Source organism: Bubalus kerabau, chromosome 11, assembly GCF_029407905.1.
Source record: "Bubalus kerabau isolate K-KA32 ecotype Philippines breed swamp buffalo chromosome 11, PCC_UOA_SB_1v2, whole genome shotgun sequence".
Lineage (NCBI taxonomy): Eukaryota > Metazoa > Chordata > Mammalia > Artiodactyla > Bovidae > Bubalus > Bubalus kerabau.
The window spans coordinates 50,905,578-50,927,410 of NC_073634.1; the positions used below are offsets into that span (position 1 = coordinate 50,905,578).

Here is a 21,833-nt window from a genome sequence, read left to right on the forward strand (position 1 = left end):
ATTTTCTGTGAAGTTCCTCTGCAGGGCTGATGCGCTCACTGATCTAAATTAACTAAAAGCAACATAGTCTTGTGCTACGACAGGAAACCTGAAATGCATTTTTTAAAAATTGGGCTTTGTTTAGTCACTAAGTCATGTCTGACTCTGTGACTCCATGGACTGCAGCACGCCAGCCTTCCCTGACCTTCACGATCTCCCAAAGTGTGCTCAAACTCATGTCCATTGAGTCAGTGATGCCATCCAACCATCTCATCTTCTTGTATTGGTTTCTGCTCGACATGATTCAACTATATATATATATATATATATATATATATATCCCCTCCCTCTTGAGCCTTCCACCTCCACCCCCATCACAGAGCACTGAGTTGAGCTTCCTGTGTTATATAGCAGCTTCCCACTAGCTATCTATTTTACACGTGGTGATACACATACGTCATTTCTAATCTGTTCAGAAGGGAAATCTCCCAAAACAGTCTTGAATGCTAACAAATAACACACTTCTTTTTAAGGCACATCTTTGCTTCCGACAGGAAATGACATCAAAGTCCTTCGTTTGAAAAGCAGCACTTGCTTGGTGGCTGAATGCGGTCTCCAAATGGAGTGAAAAGGTGAATCCCTACAGGAGGCTGGCAGAGCATCACTAAGCTCACGTAGTGTAGGAAGCCAATGAAGTAAGGAGAGTGTGGAGAAGTTAGAAACTCACCCATAAAGCGAAGCCAATAGGAAGAAATGGGAATGATTTTTAGAACAATCAGAGCAAGGAGTCCCAGCACTTGAGAGACAAGAACACTTTAATGTTTCACTATATTGAAAGAGACTTCTGAGCATTGTATGTGACAAAAACATCATCTTGCTGTATTTTCATTTAATTTATCTCAGATTACCCTCATTGAGAGGAGAGACCAAGATTGTCTTATTCACCATGCTGCCCACCAGGACCTACTGTGCTCAACAAAGACTCACACTCACCTTCATAACCTACCAAACAGGCCCTCCCAGGGTCTAACCTCATCCTCTCCCCAACCACCTTTCATCCCACTGTGGCCAGAGTGGACCTTAAAAACACATAAATAGCTAGTGGGAACCCGCTATACAGCACGGGAAGCTCAGCTCCGTGCTCTCTGACAACCTAGAGGGGTGGGATGGGGGTGGGGGTGAGAGGGAGGCTCAAGAGGCAGCTCAACCTACAGCTGATTCACATTGTTGTACAGCAGCAACTAACAACATTGTAAAGCAATTATACTCCAATTAAAGTAAGTTAAAAAGCGCGAATCAGGAAATTTCCAGGCGGTCCAATGGTTAGGACTTCAAGCTCCCACTGCTGAGGTCACCGATTCAATCCCTGGTTGGGGAACTTAAGATTTTGCACTCGCTCCCACCCTGCCACACCCCTTGCATCGTTACATCTCGCCTTTCTCTTCCCTCCCATCATCCTGCAGTAGTTAGGTCACTGGTGGGCATTAACCACACTATGGGATCTTGGTTCTCTTCTTTTCTGCACCTATTGGCAGTCCATAAGCTTCTGGAGGCCCAGGACTCTGCTTCTTCCTAATGCCTGGCACTTAAGAAAAAAAAAAATTATATGTTGAATGACTGAAGCTGTCATAGTATGTTATTTTCTGCATTTCACAGGCACACATCTGCCTAAGTTACTAATGGATTCGGTTGCACAAGTCAATATTTAGCCTGAAGCACTTTGCACTTTTCTGAGCTGGAGGAAAACATAGCTAAGGAAACAAGAAATTCCCTGACACACAAGTGCCCTTGCTTCAGTGCTTCTAATGTTTAGCTACTTTACATTGCTAGTATGGAAGACTCACAGGAGCAGCACATCCAACTGCAAGGAAAAGGTTTTTTGAAAAAGAGAAAAAAATATTATCATACATATTAACAGTGATTTCAACGAAGCTTTGTGAATGGATCATTCCATTATCATCCCTTAGCATAAGGCTTCCTTTTTTATTTTGGCTGTGCCTCATGACTTGTGGCCTTGGCAGTGAAAATCTGGACTCGTAACCACTGAACCACCAAGGAATTCCCAATGCAAGGCTTTTTGAAATAGTGGATTCTGACCCGTTAGTCATGAAATCAATTGTCTTGATAAGCATAAACCAAATAAGCACTAGGTAGTTCTTTGCAAAACTTTTGAGAATTATAAATTTTACATGTATACAGGGTTATACTAATTTCTTACTGGTTGTCAGAAAAAAGTAGGAACGAGTGTCCTCTGGGAAGTGACATTTGCTTGCTGGGATACTGTTCATCTTCAAGCTTCTCTGGGGGTAGCGGGGGAGGTGAGGGGCATCAAGCTGTTCATTAGAAGGTGCATTTTTCAGTCTTTATTTTGCCATGACAAAAACCCAGTATTTTACATCTTTGGTGCTCATTCTTCCCTGTTTTGGTGGAAAGGGGTGGAAAATGAATTTTGCCATGCTGCAAATTTCCAGTGATCATGTACAGATGTGAGAGTTGAACCCTAAAGAAGGCTGAGTGCCAAAGAATTGATGCTTTAGAACTGTGGTGCTGGAGAAGACTTTTGAAGTCTATTGGACAGCAAGGAGATTAAACCAATCAATCCTAAAGGAAATCAACCCTGAATATCCATTGGAAGGATTGATGCTGAAGCTGAAGCTCCATTACTTTGGCCACCTGATGTGAAGAGTCAACTCACTGGAAAAGACCCTGATGTTGGGAAAGATTGAAGGCAGGAGGAGAAGTGGGTGGCAGAAGATGAAATGGTTAGATAGCATCACTGACTTAACAGACATGAGTTTAAGTAAGCTCCAGGAGATAGTGAAGGACAGGGAAGCCTGTTGTACTGCAGTGCACGGGGTTGCAAAGAGTCAACACAACTTAGTGACTGAACAACAAATACAACAAATAGTCTCTCAGTTACCTGGATGCCTAAAGAAATACACTGATTTTTAAGATAACTGTACTAAAAGAGTTCTAAGCACACTAAATTTAACTTTTCTCGATGACTCATAACTTAGTCATCAAGGCTAAATTTTGTTCAGTACACGTGACCCTTATCTGCCACATTTAAGAGGGAGGATATTTAATAACATCTTTCCTAGTGGCTCAGATGGTAAAGAATCTGCCTGCAACACAGGAGACCCAGGTTTGATCCCTGGGTCGAGAAGATGCCCTGAAGAAGGGAACGGGTACCCACGCCAGTATTCTTGCCTGAAAAACCCCATGGACGAAGGAGCCTGGTCTATGGAATCGGAAGACTGAGCGACTAACAATCAATCAGTACTTTATAACCGGCTTCCCAGGTGGCACTAGTGGTAAAGACCCCGCCTGTCAATGCAGGAGATGTTAAGAGACGCAGTTTTGATCCCTGAGTTTGGAAGATCCCCTGGATGAGGGTATGGCAACCCACGCAAGTAATCTTGCCTGGAGAATCCCATGGACAGAGAAGCCTGGCGGGTTACGGTCCCTGGGGTCAAAAAGAGCTGGGCATGACTGAAGCAACTTAGCATGCATGCACATACAACAGATTAGTGACCAGAGATACAATAATACGTCTTTGGTTATTGTTGTTCAGTTGCTAAGTCATGTCCAACTCTTTGTGACCCCATGAACTGCAGCACGCCAGGCTTCTGTGTCCATCATTATCTCCCCGAGTTTGCTTTTGTTATCCAAACGTTATTCACTGGAGACGTTTCAATATTCACTTACATAGCAAATTGCTGGCCAGTTTGTTAGTTTCTGCAAAAACTCCCAGGTCAATGAGACAAAATAAGGGAGCATCCAGGGAACTCATCGTGAAGAAAGTTTTCTCAGGAGCACACAGATGTGGATTCAGTAAGTCTGGGCTGAGGCCTGAAATTCTGCATTTCTAAAAGCTCTCAGGTGATGCTGCTGCTCTTATTTAGTTGCTAAATTGTGTCCGACTCTTTGCCACCCCATGGACTGTAGCCCACCAGGCTCCGTCCATGGGATTTCCCAGGCAAGAAAACTGGGAGTGCTTGCCATTTCCTCCTGTAGGGGACCTTCCCGATTCAGGGATTGAACTCATGTCTCCTGTACTAGCTCCTTCTTTACCGCTGAGCCACCAGGGAAGGCTGCACTTTGACTCTAGAGAAACCCCAAATGCTGCAAGGATAGGTGGCGATGCCAGGCTTCATCTATACCTCCTGGACCTCCTAGCTCCAGATGCCCCTGGGTGTGGGATTCATCAGAAAATATCTGATGAGAATGAATCTTTCTCTCTCAGAAAATACAGAAGCAGCACAAAGAGATTTTGGGTCTCTATCACCTCAGGGTGTCATGGAGGAAGACAGACAATGCGTCCTCTGTTCCTCCTTGGCAAAGCTGGGTGTAGCCACCCTCCCCCACCAGCAGCTGTTTCTGGGTGCATCTTCCCACTGTCTGCTTGGTCGGGGGGTTCCAGGCACCCACAGGATGAGCATGAGGGGCAGGAACCTACAATTATCAACCCAATCCCCCTTCTATAGAAGTTGGGGACGGTGCCCAGCCAACACCTCCTCTCACACTGCTGGTAGCAACAGGAAAAGGATGAGATGGTGACAAAGATATTTTCTTAAACTGTTTACATGCAGACCCTCAGCAGAGGCAGACAGCAATGCTCTCTCACCTCCATGCTCCCTCCCTCCCTCCTGCCTCTGGCACCTGTCACATTTATACAGACTGGTTCCACAAAACACTTTTCAAATGTGCATTTCTTTAATTTTGAAAAATATACACAGGAGAAGCCATGTGTTTTACATAGGAATACACACATTAACAAAGCATTTCTTATAGTTTCCCAAAACTCTATTATATGTCTGAAATTTATAAATTAAATATATCAGAACCTTTTAAGTTAAAATGAGATCCCTGAAACTACCAGATACGCTCGACTTTTTCTCAAGATCAAATGAACAGAGAATGTGAATATGGTTTGTGTTAAATAAGGTTTATTGTTAGCTTTATTGCCTATAGTCTATAAGATGCAACTTTATTGTGCCTTTGCAAACAGAATACATTTCTTAAAAAAAAAAAGATCAAAATTTTCCATACATATAGCTCTATATGATAGATTACAGTGCAACACTATTGTTACGTAATTATAGAAATACTATAGAACCCAAGAGCGCAGGGTAAGCAAAAGAAATGCAATCCTGAGCCATCTGAAAAAGATGATCTGATGAATCCTTTTAAGTGTAGGTTTAGAAAACATGGAGGAGGGGAAAAAAATACATGCACACTGCAGTCAGGAGCAAAATACATTAAATACCTGTTCAGCGAGACACAGGTGGGGGCAAACGGTGAACTTCAGACACATGCACACTCACTCATTCTCCCGTTTCTTCTCCTGCTACCCTCCCATCCCCGATACATTCACTCCCTTCCCTTCCCAAAAGAAAAACATCAGGCACTAAGTCCTAGTGAACCCCACATCTGCCTTGCTGGAGAACATTAAGTGACTGCTAAAATAAGAGTGTAGGTCATCACCCATAACATCAAACAAAGCATGTGCTATAAGCCAATTCCAGCTGTTTCTGCCTCTTTGGAAGTAAATGAAGCATATGCTCACTACAGTTTAAAACTGTAGAGGGAAATGTCTTGAAAACGACAGTTTTCTCTCCGTATGTCTTGAAGTAAAATCAACAGCAGAAAAACCTGCCCTAAAACTAATTGCCTCATCTGCAATTAAAATACATTTGTCATTCTATTTTTGGTATCTATTCCATTCTCCTTCAATAAGCACAGTTTGTGAAGTTTGTACCTGTTTATGGTAAACACCACTGTGCCGCAAAATGCCTGCCCTCGCTGGATGGCCTTACAAAGCACCAAATCTTCTGCGTGTTCTTTGCTAATAACATTCCCTCAAGACCACAGCATTCTAGTGTTCCCAAAGATGATGCAAGTAGAGATAAGTAATGAAAGGTATTTGGTTTGTGTCTTCACCTTACACAGCCTAGCGATGAAGTTAACCAAACATGCCTCCATGCCTTCCCTGAAATTAACCTGAGTCAGCTGACTAAGCAGACTGGCCAGCCTGTCAATCCACTTAATCAGAGATTGAGTTGGAAAACCGGAGGGTTAATGTCTACCAGCAGCTTGCCTTGTGCAGATAAACCAAGAGTTCTTGGTTTTTGCAAAATCTACTGTCCCAGAGGGTGAAATCACCGAGGTGGAAAATAACTCACAGCATATAATATACTGAACTTAAACTGCATAACCCGTGGGACTACTTGGAGAGAAAAAAAAAGGATCTTCATTCCCCACATAATGAGATGTGGGTTTTAGTTTGTCCATATACATCAGCTGCTACAGAAAATTCAGTAAGATTTGCTTCATCACTTTCTTAGGTTCAATCAAATGCTCATACACTCACAAGATACTCATACACCCTATGAATATGAGGTGGCTCTTCTCTTCAAAATTTTAAAAATCAAGAGGCACCAATACCCGTTCATTTATGTATTAGAAGTATCATAAAATCACCACTAAAATGACAGAAATGGCATCAGTGATGACTGCACAAAGGAGAAAAAAGATCAAAAGACAACCTTTGCCACTGCACTTCAGTGTGTACTTGAAAGCACAGTGGCTCTAAATCAGAATGTAAGGATCTGATAAGGTTTTATTGGTTTAGCATAGTTCCATGGCCTCTGTCGGAGCCTGGGAAATGGAAATAGTTTCCAAGAGATTTAAGAAATCACTCAGACTCTGTTTTAAATGCACTGTTATCATTAATCTGACTGTAAAAACCTTGGCTCTATCACAACCTTTTTCAAGAGAAAGCAGAGTGCAGTGACTGCACGCACAGGCTCAGTGGCGACCTGGTCCTGGCACCGCTGGGGAAGGTGCTTCTCGAGCTGAAAGGGCAGCATGCTGCATTTCCGTATCTTTGGTTAAGCTCTGGTCTCTTCAAATCCACCTCTTTCCTTCACATTTAGTCACCAGTGAATTTTAAGTCCGTATGTTTAATTATAGAAGGACACAAGACATCATTTGCATGTTAAATTATCAGATCAACAGTTTCAAATTTTTGGCCCTAACCCTGCCCAGTGGGAACCACAAGGACCCGGCATGGGCAAATGCAAAATCAGATGCTTCCATTAAAGCATATTCTCAAGTTTCACGAGCTGCACAGAAAACTGTCAATGGGGCTGCCAACACTGCGAGAGGGACAAAGCGGAGCTTTTTCTGGCTTCTCTTCTTGAAAGGGGACTAAGCCAGCTGCTGTGGGGTCTGGCTGTCAAAAACACAAACCACCGGCCTCCAGAGAAATGTCAGTAATGTAGGAACCTTACACAAAGCCTCAATGTTATGTGGGTGTTTGAGGTGGAAAGGTGAGAATAAGTTGTAACTAAAACTAAATCTGGCCTAGTGAGCAAAAGGTAAAAAAATAAAATAAAAATAAAAAATAAAAAAGACACTCTGGGTTTAACTGAAAGAAAAAAAGATAAATCACTTTTACATCCTCGGCCCAAGTGTTGCCTGGAGTTCTCTACCTTCTCCTGGAGTCCGAGGAGCTACTCTCTGCTCTCTTCCTTCACTGCTTTACCAGACAGAGGGTTCCAACAGGAGAGCTGTGGAGTTGAGCCGGAAGTTGGCCAAAGCAGGAAGTCGGGCAAAGCGAGCACTGAGCCGGCCAATCAAATCCTGGCTCAGCCCCACAGCATACAGTAACAACCCTCACCGTCAGCCTGACCACACACAGCAACCAAGCAGTATCCCCTTCACTTACAAACAGATCCCAGCTCTCCCTGGTAAACATTTCAGGATGAACCATCCAGGCTGGTATATATGACAGCAAATGCTGCCAGTTTCCAATAACTGAGCACCAAATCCGGTATCACCCTCCTCCCCGCCCGCGCAAACGAAGTCAGTCTGCAATTTAAAATGTGAAGCGTCACGTTTCTCTTTGCTTCCGTGTCGTCTCCTTTCTTCATTTTCTCGTGGAAGTTTTCCTATATTGATAGTCAGTTCTGAGTCAGATGATATAGAGTTGCAAAGTATTTGGTGATTTCCATATGACATTCTCAAAATGAAGTAACTTCATGAGTTTAAGTCAGAATTGCGTCCACAGACGTCTTTTCCTTGTAGTTCATCATACAGAGAAAGACTCTCACGCATGGCTATTTCCGGACAGTGCATTAAATGAAGATACCTCACAAGAGAAACGATCATTATCTGTATCCATCAGAATAATATACAGATTCACAGTCAATGAGATGATACGTTTTGCAGAAGAGAGGCATTGAACAGGATGCTATTCAAATACAAAAAAAACAGCAATAAACATTCTGTGCTACAGAAAATTTGCTAACTTCTAACTTTAAGGACTGAAAGTGATGAGTCTGACAACTGCATCTGAGGACTGGAACATGCTTCTTCCCTTCCAGATACACAATGTTTGATGCTGGTGCACATGTATATATATATGTACACACACATGCACAACACTGTGTCTGCAATGATATACAAATGCAATATACACAGCCAAGTCCTGAAGGCAGATTTCAGAGAAGAGGGCTACCAAGACCAAGAGAGCAAATGTCAACTTAACACTTCTAACATTAGAATTTTGTTTTATTGAACACACTCTTAAAACAAGCATCTCTTGGCAATAAAAGCAAAGAAACAATAGTACTGCTTCCACTCTGTTCTAGCGGAAGACTGGTCACGCCGACCTGCTAATAAATTCATTATGGAATTTTGCAACAGGCAGCCTGCTGGGGCCACCAGCAGAGCTCAGGTGCAGGTCTGCTGACTTCTCAGTGAGAGCTGGAGCAGAGGAAAATATCAGAAAGCAAATTCGCAAGTTATCACAGCTTTCTTCCTTAAGCAAAACAAAAACAAAACCCTGCAGATGAGTTTCATAACCACAATTCAGTTTATCAAACTTTTTTTCTGAAGGATTTTCATTGAATTATGTTACATAACAGGAAATAAAACTTCTTCACAAACATTCTCAAGGCTTACAGTTATCAGGAGAATGACAAAAGTAAAAGCAGGAGAACTATTAAACACATGGCAGGAAGGTAAATTTCTGTTTCTGCTCTTAAAAAGTAAAAAAATCACCATATAATTAAGTACAAAAACCTGCATTGAATGACAACTGCTGGTGTATTTACTTGATCAGAAATGAAGACCAAGAATATAATAAAGCCCTATGATAATATCCAACTGGAGCACTCCCCACCGTGTGTACACACTAAGATGTTGGCAAAGTTTCTGGAGCGTTAGCTTATAGAAACATGGGAGTCCTTGGTTAGCTGCATTAAATGGAACGTTCTCTTCTGAAATGCACCCTCGATTCAGTTTCACTTACAAATTGCAAACTAACGTTATTTCTTCAGAAAAATATCTGTTTGGCATCTCCTGGACTTTGTTCCATTGGACAATATGGACATTTTAATCTAAAGACAAGAAAGAAAACATTGAATCAAGAAACAGGATCAGTACTGAGCATTCAATTTTTATCTAGTTACAGAGTATCTTGTAACAATTACACTCACAGATATGCTTGTTTGTGCACATCTATAACTGTGCTTTCCCTTAATAGAACAGCCATGCTTTGAAGAGTTAAAAATAAACACCATCCAAACCAGACCCTAAATTGCAAGGCTCTTCTTCAGTGGCAATCAGTGAAAAGCATTTTGAAAACAAAGATAACTGTTCGGAAAATTGCTTTTGGGGTTTCAGAAGCAAATTCAATTTTTTTTTCCTCCAAGGTTTAGCTTGCACCTATCTCAGAATGACTTTCAGATGTACTGGTGTCACAATCCACACACGTGCAGCAAAACTGATGCCAGCTGCTAGGCCTACACGGCACGCAGCCAACCCAGAGTGGCCTACATGCCCGTGGTGGCACACGACATGCTGTGGTGGCATCAGAAACCAGCATGGTCTGAACCAAGTTGCCATCCACCTGCACTCAGCTGCTGAGAAGGACACAAACAGCTTCAGGGCCTTTTCTTCAAAGAAAAGACTTCACTGTAAAGGGTCTGTAATGAACTCCAATGAGAAATTCTTTAGCCGCCTATGCTAGAAACAGGGTTTTGAAACTGTTTTTTTTAATCTAATTAATAAATTCTTGAAGAAATTTCTCAGTCTTTAGATGGAGAAACGATCACATACCACTCACTAAATAAGTAAATCTATATATTTCTAAACTCTAGCTATGTTTACTTATCCTTATTATTTATTGTCCCAACAAGTTCCACATATATATATTACTAACATTTAAAAAGTCAAGACACTTACTTGCTACCATTAAACATTTTATTCAGGGCATCTCTTGATATAATATGACCACAGACCAATTTCATGGGTGGATTGTTATCTGTTGTTTGCTGACGAAGAATAGGACAGGCAAATATCGAGTGATACCAGCACTTTTTACCAAGATCCACTTCAATCTGTTTTTAAAAAGGTAAAGGACTCAAGTTATATTTCAGGAAACCATCCACATGCCAGTATGCACTCTGCAGCAAAGAACGTTCATCAAACCTGCTCATACGAAGGTAACTTGTTACAGCACTCTTCTAAACTAACTCAAAGATGGACAGTCTTAGGGACTCAAAGTATTACTTCATCATTCTAAATCAACCTTCAAAATTATTTATAACACGATATAGCAAACCAAATTCTAATGCCTGAAAGCAAAGGTCAAAGGCAAGGCAATACTCTGGAAGTCAAACACTCTTAAAGACTCATCAAGATGTACGAAAGAGTAAACCCACCAAGGGACTTCCCTGGTAGTCCAGTGCTTAGAGCTCGTGCCTCCACTGCCAGGGCAGGGGTTTGATCCTTGGTCAGTGAACTAAGATCCCACACGCTGCATGGCATGGCCAAATAAATAAACTCACCAGAAATGCTGATGGTTTTCACAACACACTGATACAATTCAGTGTGCTAATCCATTAAAGGCAGACTAAATACTGTTTATTGCTGTGTGGGCTTTAGATCTGGGTTACCCATGTTTTGTATGCAACTATCCAGACAAACCACCTGAAACAAGGGCTTCAAACTAAATTTCAGCCGGAGAATTCACACCCCATCCATTTGCGCCCATAGCACTCTACCAGCTCTCTCTCTCTGCAGTGAACAAAACAAAAGCTATGAAATCACCTTAGCATAGTAGTTAGCATGTGAAAGAGGCTTCACAAACAGCAGTTCTTTCTGTTTTCTCTTCTTCTAAATCTCAAATGGCTATCAACAGAAAAGTCTATATTGCCCAGATTCTTCCAAGAAAGTTGGCAGAGTGTAACAATGATCCCGAGATAAAATAACCAGATCATTCTCCGCAACCCCCAACTGCTTTATTTTGACACACAGGCGCCAGGTGAATTCAATTTCGGTGCGCTCTGTTCTAGGGTGCAAGCGCCAGACACTGACAATACAACTGGGAAATTGCCAGGTTCTCGCAGGCACCTGCCTCAGCAAAGGGAGGGGAGGCTCGAGTTCTCGCTCGTCTCAACGAGCAGCTGCCACGCGGGGCACTGCTTGTGTCCTGACCACACTCAGGACTGGGCGTACACCTGCGCCTTTCATCACAACTGATCTCTGAGAAGCGGGGCAACCAACTGACAGTTATCAGCTGGAATTACAAGGGAACTGCAGATAAACCTGCACACAGAGGTGGCAGGAGAAAAGCGAAAAGCTAAATACATATTTTTGGCCTTTGGGATCCGTGACCAGATCAGGCAGGAATGAGAATTCCTGTCAAAGATCCAGTGCCTACTGTCAGAGGCCTGGTAGAAAAACACACACACACACACACACACACACACACACACACGATGACCTATGTTATGCTTCCATGTCATAACTCCTATGGCAGCAAAACCTGACTACCTACTGTGTGTTCCATATTATTCTAAGCATTCCTCTGTTATCTCTATCTAGCCTTTAACAGCCCCATAAAGAGAAGGACGGTCCCATTTTAGAGATGGACAAACTACCGCTCTGAGGAGAGAGTGAGCTGGCAAGTGACTAGAGTAGATGCTGACCTTCCAGACACCCTGAGGGTAGTACAGGGTGGAGCACAGGAGTGAGGCACTCTGTGCTCCAGGAAAACTGGTGCAACAGGTCTTCAGATAGTTAAGTATTTTCAGAAACTGATTTTCTGAGCCCAATCCTTGCATCTCCTCATATCTATCTAAGGTGCTGTCTCCTAGGCTGCGGTCCTCATTCTGTCTCCAATAAAACTTAACTCACAACTCTCATACATTTTTTTTGAAGTCGACAGCACTTAGAACACTGCTCATGTCTCAGTATATCCACCTTCCCCCTTCTGACCTATTCCTTCACTAGCTGTCGCTGCTGCTCTAAATCAAAATGGTAAGAAAACTCCAATGCCAAATGGACCTATGGCTCAGATAGTAAAGAATCTGCCTACAATGCAGGAGACTAGGATTTGAACCCTGGGCGGGGAAGATCCCCCAGAGAAGGGAATGGCAACCCTCTCCAGTATTCTTGCCTGGAGAATTCCACAGACAGAGGAGCTTGGCAGGCTACAGTCCATGGAGTCACAAAGAGTCAGACACGACTGAGTGGCTAACACTACTACCTACCCTGCTTTTACTGTTTAATCATGTCTCCGTACAGATAAAAGAATCCCTGTCAAATGGCTACAATAAAATTTCCTGATTAAAAGGCAAAATAAGCATTTAAAATCCATCGCATCCACGTTCTTCTCTTGATGAGAGAGGTAATAACCAACAGGAAATGGCACTCACAGGTAATTCATCTTTCTGGTTCCAAACGCCAGTGCACTGCCTCTGTTCGATCACAGCTTTGATGTTAATTAAAGCTGGCAGCGCCACACAACCTGCTGAGAAACTGGAGGGCAGAAAAGGAAATGTTAAAGCCAGACCAGGTGGCAGAAAGCCTGGTCCCAGGCAACACCAATTCCTCCAGCCTGCATGCTGTGTGCAGAGGGTCCCACTGGATTCTAGGTATGATAAAGCCATCTGTTTTGCTGAAGTAGTGTGTGCGCACATACATGTGTGCACATGTCCACACGTGCACATTCTTTTATTTTTTTCAAGCATAGGAGAAGGAGAGTGGATTTCTTTGCCAGGCAAAGGGGAAACAGCAGGCTAGTGCCTCAGGAACTGTGGCCTCCCCCCACAGAATTCTTAGCATTAATGACACTCTGAAACGTTTCCTTGCACAGCCCCTTCCAGACCTGGATCACCCTGGAGAGCCAGGGCAGAAGTACACACTTCTCGGATCTACAAGTGCTGGCGGTCAACCTTCTGCTGAGTCCAGTCAACTCTCTGCTGAGTCCCTCTTCAAGACTGCCCTCACCTGAAGGAAGCGACCTGACCAGGGTCACATTCTAAGACAGCTCCACCTGATGACACAAAATTTGTCCCAACTGGGATGACTCTACCGGCCACCACAGCTCTGGAGTGCTGCAGGGGTGGGCTGAGGCCTCTGGTGACAGAGTTCAGAGTTCAGCCTGATCCTGCTGCTCTTGCTCCCTGCAGGCGCTGATCCCAGTAAACCTCCTGCACATCTATCTCCCCCCGCCCCTTCAAGTCTGTCCCAGGGAACCTGACCCTGCAGCCCCACGGCACGTTAAAGTGAACTGCACTGTCTCCTACGTAGGACTCTGACCCCTGCGAACACAGGCTGCCCCGATTCATCTCTGTGTCCCACACGATGCCTGGACGGAGCAGGGATTCAAAACACTAGAGGAATCAAATGAATCAAAGAGCTGCAAGAGTCAGTTCTTGAAACAGGTTCTTAAACCTTTTGATCTCAGGAACACTTTACAGGCTGAAACATTAAGGATCTCAAAGGGTGTTTGGTTTTGTGGGTTCCATCATTATTTATTGTATTAGAAAGTAAAATTGGGAAATGTTTAAAATTTAAATGTTGAAATTGTTTAATAAATATATTACATATGATAGATAACATTCTCACAAAAAATAACTATATTTTCCAAACCAAAAATAACCTTGTGAGAAGAGCAGCACTGTTCTCTGTTTTTGCATATCTTTCTAACCTCCGGTTTAACAGAAGACAACTGGATTCTTATACCCTCCTCTGCATTGTCTGTTGCAATGTATTCTTTCCGTTGAAGTGGAAAAAAAATCCAGTCTCACACAGATATGTAGCACTTTAATTGCCTTTTCATATAATTGTGGATCTTCTTCTTTAATGCCTCACTGAAACACCACAAAGTAGCAGTCTGTTAAAAAGGTGAGCTGCAAAGTGGAATCTGAATCCTTGCTGTTATGTCGAGTATTTTTTGTACTCTGCTCTACTCAAACCCAATGGTCTTGAACTCTGAATGAATCCTTGACTCGTGCATGATTTTGTAAGATCATACTGCTCTTCTAAGAGCTAGCACATTTTATTATACATCAAAAAATTAAAATTATTATCACCACCAATTTCATCAGAAATATCTTTAAGCACTGGGAAGCTGTCAAGCTCACAGTGGTGGGTTCAAGTTTCCCCAAATTTCTATTTTAGCTTAAAAATTCCATCACTGTGGCGAAAGACACCACCAGTTGCTTTCCCTGACATGAGAGGCCTACTTCATTTATCTGAATAGATGTCTGCCAAAAGCCTGAGTGTGAGTAACTGTAGTGTTTCAGTGGATTTTCAGGTAAAAACTGTGTTCCAGGAAAAAGCAACTAGTCCTTTAGCTCATAACTCAAACATGGAGTTTACTGAACCCACCATGTGAACACAGTGGGAAAGGCTCTCAGAGACTCCCAAAGGATCACAGACCCAAAGGATCACACTCTGCTAACTGCTCCTCTAAAACTGTCGCCAAGTGTGATGATCTCCTGAAATACCAACTATACTCTTCTTGAGAAAGACAAACGTTCTCTCAGCTTTAAACATCAAGAACTAGACCACAAATTAAGCAGAACTGATCGATGTGATGAATGTTTCAGAAACAGACAGGACACGTATATACAATAGAATAGTACTCAGCTATTAAAAAGCACAAAATTGTGCTATCTGCAGAGACACTGAGGGACCTAGAGACTGTCACACAGAGTGAATTAAGTAAGTCAGAAAAACAAATATTGTATATATAATGTATGATATATAATTTATAATATATATTATATATGTAATTATATATAATATACACTATGTATATAACGTACATATGTGGAATCTAGAAAAATGGTAGAGATGAGCTTATCTGCAAAGTATTTCAAAATAAGAGTCACAGGTGTAGAGACCAAACTTATGGATAAGGGGGATAAGGGGGGAAGGAGGGGATGGGATGGACTGGGATCAACATATACATGCTACTGCGTAAAAATAGTTAACAAACGAGAACCAACTATAGTGCACAGGGAACCCTCAAAAATAAACAAAAACTAGACAGGACAGTGTGCATACCTGACACTGAGTGGGGACTCCACGGAGAGCCCCAGGAGGGCACAGGCATCCCGGGTGAAGATGTCACAGATGTCAGCCCACTGGTTTGCGTCAAGCAGGTGAACATACGGTGAGTTCTCAATCCCTTGTCTCAGATACACGAGGCTCCCCATCAAGACCTGAATGTCTAAACAGAAGCAGCAGCAATTTGGAGGTGTGGATGCTCACACTTGAAACAAGAGTTTGCAAGTCATACACTGAAAAAGGCAAGAATTTCCCCAGTGGACACAGCATAAAAATAACTTATTAACAATGTCTTTCAAAATTCTGGTCCTTAAGCTTGCTGTCTTTTAAAGAAGCAGCGCAGAGGAAAACAAGAAAAGGAAAGCACTAAATACTGAATGTGTAATTATTTTATTCTTACAGCACAGCGTGATTACCATTATCTGGAGGAGTAACCCCTGTGTCGTAAGTGGGGCCATTCCTATCTTTGGCTGTGAAACCAGCCAGCCCCCACAGTGAGCCCTGGGGCTCAGCGCTGCCACCCTGGGGCGCCCTCAGACGTCTGGCTGTCTCACAACAGCAGCACAGGGGCGGCGGGCGAGTGGTGGAGCAAGAGCACACCTTATTTCCTCTTAGTTTAACAGCATCCTCCAAAATGTACAGTTTCTTTCTGGCTTTTCAATTAAGAGACTTTCTGTTTTTAAGCCTTGCCGCACGGCTTGTAGAATCTTAGTTTCCCAACTAGGATTGAACCTGGGGCCCTTGGCAGTGAGAGCACAGAGTCCTAACCACTGGACCTTCGGGGAATTCCCTCTATCAAGAGGCTTTAATATTTTACTTGTTCTAGAGCCAGTCAAGAGCTTTTTAATTAAGTGATTATCATCTACAATTGTTTCAGTTTCTTAGCAAATTCACGTTACATCTACTTAAGACAAACAAATTCCAGCGGCAGCTTTAGCCCTGTTTCAACCATTAAAACCCTCAGACTCTAGACTCACCTTTTTGATGATTTAGAGCAAATGGCTGAAAATTTTTAGCATACTGCAATGCCTCTCGCTGATTTGTAGTTCCACCCATTAACAAGCTAATAAAATAGAGTCTGTGTAGCTTAAATTCCAAGGAGCTGTTTTGGGCTATGAGCATTTCTCGGTTTGATACTGCCCATCTAAAGAAAAAGCAAAAAACGATTCAACAGTAATAAAAAGCACAGGCATGTATGTTAAAAGTGGTTTGAAACCGAACAACAAAAATGGGTTTAGTCTGCCATCTTGTGGAAGTTGGTGGTAACACCAACCCTTAGGACCAGAGGCTTTGTAAAGAAAATAAACAAACTATACCAAAAGATGCTCTGAAGCCAGTGAAAGAAAGAAAAACATTAAATTAGATGACAATTACTATTTAATAAGGTTTTACATCAAGACAAGATCGATTCTGACATATTTGGAACTGTACAAGGCCACACGTTGAAGCTGACGTCACTCATGAGATTCATTACTGGCTGCCTAGATCCACTACTCGTCCTGTTAAACTGTTATGTTTATAAATGTATCAGAAGATTCTGAAGGAGAATCATCTATGTTTAAATTTTCAATGAAAAGGAAACCCAAAGAAGAGGGGATATGTGTACACATATAGTTGGTTCACTTTGCTGAACAGCAGAAACTAACACGACACTGCACTGCTGCGAGGTTCTGTGCTACTTGCTTTCAGATTAAAAATAGTAAACATAGGTATTTACCCTCAAGATGCTTTTGATCTAATCAGGCAGATAAAGCTATAAAAATACCATGTAGTGTGTCAGTGCCAGAAAGGTCTATACCAACACTGCTAATGAGAGAAAGAACAATATAGCAGTTCTGAATGATCCAAACTTCAGTGACATCAGCCTCTGTAGTACAAAAAGTTGGAATTACTATCTTGAGCCGGGACTACCAGTTAAAGGTGAGCACTAAAGCAGAGAAGTCTATCAGCCAGCTGTTAAAATCAAATTTGCAAGCAAGTGGTAAGAAACACTGCTCTCTGAACATATTAACATGTAGAAGATGTCAAGTATCACATTCTTCTCTAATCTGATCTTCAGTTAGACATTCACCATTTAACCCAATTCACTAAGGACTCGAAGAATCTAAACTGAGCTACTCTACTATTGAGTTGGCCAATATGTTTGTTCCGGTGTTTCCATTAAGATGCTATGGAAATCTCAAATGAACTTATGGGTCAACCCAATACGAGAGTAAAATGTTTCGTTACTTGTAATGAATCAGTTGACTGGCATTAAGACTTCACAGACGGCACTTTCACTGGATCCTGTATGTGTGCTTGTTGCTCAGTCACGTCCGACTCTCTTCGACCTACTGGACCATAGCCCTCCAGACTCCTCTGCCCATGGGATTTCCCAGGTAAGAATACTGGAGTGAGTAGCCATCCCCTTCTCCAGAGCATCTTCCCCACCCAGGGATGGAACCCAGGTCTCCTGCATTGCAGGAAGATTCTTGACATCTGAGCCACCAGAGAAGCCCTCACTGGATCCTATCCTTCCCCAAAGGGCTGCAAATCCATATATCAATACTCTAATCAATCTGCTGATGCAGCCGCATCTTAGAGTCTAATCATGAATCTGACCTCAAAATCAAAGTAATTTTTAAAAATACTAATCACTTGGATCTTGGAAATATTTACTTAAATTTAAGTAAGCCTTGGATCCTTAACTGGCACTAAGGTTAATGCAGTCCAGTTTTAACACCAAGGCAGATTCTTAACCACTAGACCACCAGGGAAGTCCCCAGAATGGCAAGGTTTTATGGGTTTTTGTTTGTTTGTTTTTACAGTCTTCAATCCAAAGTAGAAGTAAATGCTCCATCATTTAAACCACAAGCAGCTTTCTGTTCCTAGTGCAACTTACATTAAAAGGTGTTGAAGCAACTTCAACTTGGTTTTTACATTCATAGGACTTTTCTTAATATTTATTTATTTGGCTGTACCGGATCTTAGTTGTGGCATGCAGGATCTTTAGTTGCTGGATGTGGGATCAAGTGCCCTGACCAGGGATTGAACCCAGGTCCCTTGCACTGGAAGCATGGAATATTAGCCACTGCACCAACAGGGAAGTCCCCATAGGACTTTTCAATATGCCTCATACCACAGCTTCATGTAAGTCTAGCTCTCATCTCAGCTTCCCCTTGCTGTCATCATTTTCAAATCATCCTCAATGCATTCAATTTCACCTCTAGTAATTCATCTTTGCTGTCCAAGCCTGTCTTTCAATGATCCCTTTCTGTAATATGTCACGTGGGCTTATTACCAGGAGGTGAGGAGGCAATAGAGCCACACACTTGCTGTCTGCGGGTGAACTGAGTAACAGATATGCTGTGACCAAGCACCAAGAGACTAAAGAGCAGTGATGTGACTGGCCGTGACCATGCTGTACATCTGTTATTTATGTTGTGACCCACGACTGAAAAGCTGGCAGAGAAGTTTGTATTTTATGTACCTACTCGCAATATACCATGGTGACTGAAATCTGAACTGTGTTGCTGAGGAACTGGTGTTATCTCACTAAACTGTGAAATTTGGGCATACTGGGGAATTGTGCAGTGAGAATGGCCCATAGGTTCAGTAGAGAAAAGAAATAGGAGAGAAAAAAAATAAGGATTTCAGAGGCAAGAGGTTACTTTATAAAGACAAAGATGGCCCGGAGTGGTACGAAGAAGAAAGAAGTTTGAGGAACCAGGTCTACCATCACTGAGGTCTCTGCCCCATCCATTCTTCTTTCTGGGAGGAGGGGAGGCTGAAAAACCCAGAGGGGAGGTTATGCAACATAGGGAAGGAGAAAAACACAGTGGCGGGCCAATAGGGTGAGCTGGAGGCATTTGTGATGTGGTGTGAAGAATCAAGGAGGAAATTAAGAGGGCTGCTGAGAACAGAATGGAGGTAGAGAGACGTGCATGCCAAGAAAAACATGCAAACATATTCAGACAACCTGATGCAGCAACCTGCATCACCATCAACAGCGACGCGTTTAGGTGAAGCAAAGCTGGTCTGGCAAGAACGCTTGTTCCTTCCATGAAATGAGAAGCCATGGTCCCTTCTCCCAGTGTAGGGAGCAGTTGTATTTTTACAAAAGTACAATGGAACAAACTGAGTAGCTGAGAACAGAACTGAAAAATTCAAGGCCCAGGCTCAATTACCACATTTTCTGTAAGTTTCCTAATAATCTCTTCATCCACTGAACTCTAGATGTTTTTTTTATTCGAACCTCTCACAATCCACTTGGGAGGATGGTCTCTTAAGGCGGGGGTTCTGCCTTGCTCAGCTCGGCACCCCCTACTTTGAAGGGGCACAAGATAGAGCAGGTCAGTAGAGCCAAATGTTGTTGTTAGTTGCTAAGTCGTGTCCGGCTCTTTGCGACCCATGGACTATAGCTGCCAGGCTCCTCTGTCCATGGAATTTCCCAGGCAAGACTACTGGAGTGGGTTGCCATTTCCTTCTCCAAACATGCATGGATTTAAATGCTGGCTCCGTGGTGTGAATCGTGGTGATCTGTTACTTAATGCACTCACATCCGTTTCCTTACTATAAAATGGGGGCAACTCATAGTGTGATGAGCATTAAATGACGGGGCAAGTTAAAGCAGTGAGCCCAGAGACTGGCACAAATCGACAATAATCAGCTACTTAATATGTGTTTACTGAATAGATAAGCATAATATTCTCTAAAATCATTAATTAAAAAGTGACAATCTAAAGTTACTTGGGCACTTCCATATAATACTCAGTGTTACTTTGATTTTTCTAAAAACAACTCTCTGGGAATCAGCATGTACCAGCTAACTCCCTTCAAAAATTTTTGAAGTTTTCTTCGCTAGAAGTTCACACTGAATATGTGGGTGTTTGATGCACTGAGCAGGAGTAAGGGGTAGAAGATAGTCGCCACCTTAATTAACCTGAAAATCATCAAATCCAAAAACAATGAAGCACATGAAACTACAAGAGCACAAAACTACAATCGGCACCAAAAACTACTTATCCACACAGCTCCGGAGACACACGACAGAAAGACAAAAAAACAGTTAATAAAGGAATGGGGTGCTGTATTCTGGTTCATGGCACTTCTGGCAGAAGATTTCTGATCTTTCATTTTTTAAAACACTAACACCCACTACACTATAACCGGCTTCCCTGGTGGCTCAGATGGTAAAGAATCTGCCTGCAACGCAGGAGACTGGGGTTTGATCCCTGGGTCAGGAAGACCCCTGGGAAAAGGGAATGGCTACCCACTCCGGTATTCTTTCCAGGAGAATTCTATGGACAGAGGAGCGCCGAGTCGGACACGACTGAGCGACTAACGTTAACACACAAATACACACATGCACGCACACTATGAGCAGCAAGGTAAATGTCAACATCCAGGTAAATTATTAGCTTTACTGTAGTTTCTTAAAAAAAAAATCTGCTCCCAAATCTCCCAGTGTTCACCACAAGAGCACCGCCAGCTGTGGAACCATTCCGGGTTTAGAGAAACACTGCAAACCAAACAAAATGACACCCAGTAAGGTCACCTATGTCACAGTTCTGGTTCACTGTAGCGCTGGTAAGGAGACCTTGTGGGCCTCGTCCATAAAAAGACCCCAAAACAATACCACTTACTTAGGTGATGAAGTCAGAGGCAACCCACGTCCACACAATTATCATACAGAAACGGGAAGTGTTCATTATCTTCACTGTCAGGCCTCCAAAGGGACTTGGCCCATTGTTCGTTCCATGTTTAGCATTTCCTTATTAATCCAAAAATAATTAAAACAAGATTTCACCTTCAAGCTAGCTGTTCTTTCCCAGGACTAACGGACAGCACTGGTCTGCTTACCTCTCTCCTCCCACCATCCTGCCAGCCTGGGTTGGTTTCTATTTCTGGTTGGTATTGTTCAGCTGCTAAGTTGTGTCTGACTCTTTTCGACTCCATGGACTGCAGCATGCCAGGCTTCCTTGTCCCTCACTATCTCCCTGAGTTTGCTCACACTCATGTCCACTGACCCAGTGATGCCATCCAACCATCTCATCCTCCTGCCCTCAATCTTTCCCAGCATCAGTCTTTTCCAATGAAAATGCCTCTTGCCAGTTCCTATGGCACATTCCACTATGATCTTTCACAGCATTTTTTTTTTTCCTTTTGAGCTTTTTATTTTGTACTGGGGTAGAGCTGATTAACAATGCTGTGATAGTTTCAGATGAACAGTGAAAGGAATCAGCCATACATAAACATGTATCCATTCTCCCCCAAATCTCCTCCCATCCAGGCTGCCACATAACATTGAGCAGAGTTCCATGTGCTGTACAATAGGTCCTTGTTGGTTATCCATTTTAAATATAGCAGTGCGTACACGTCCATCCCAAACTCGCTAACTATCCCTCCCCTCTGGCAACCGTAAGTTCATTCTCTAAGTCTCACAGCATTTTTTAAAAGGTTCAAAAATATCTTCTTTTTCGATCTATCTTGGGGCTATC

General features: G+C 42.6%; 1 protein-coding gene across 2 annotated transcripts in view; it reads right to left on the bottom strand.

The window, feature by feature from the left end:
- Positions 1 to 4,673: 4,673 nt before the first annotated feature.
- RMND5A (required for meiotic nuclear division 5 homolog A) overlaps positions 4,674 to 21,833 on the bottom strand; it is a 61,648-nt gene continuing 44,488 nt past the window's right edge. The window contains exons 5-10 of one of the 2 annotated variants that reach the window (XM_055540295.1): positions 16,332 to 16,498; positions 15,352 to 15,517; positions 12,711 to 12,813; positions 10,234 to 10,388; positions 9,299 to 9,386; positions 4,674 to 8,236 (exon numbers count right to left, since the gene is read on the bottom strand). In XM_055540295.1, the coding sequence (XP_055396270.1) occupies positions 9,323 to 9,386; positions 10,234 to 10,388; positions 12,711 to 12,813; positions 15,352 to 15,517; positions 16,332 to 16,498 (655 nt within the window). In that variant the 3' untranslated portion in view covers positions 4,674 to 8,236; positions 9,299 to 9,322. Of the gene's footprint in view, positions 9,387 to 10,233; positions 10,389 to 12,710; positions 12,814 to 15,351; positions 15,518 to 16,331; positions 16,499 to 21,833 lie in introns of both variants that reach the window. The other variant, XM_055540294.1, reaches the window with a different exon arrangement.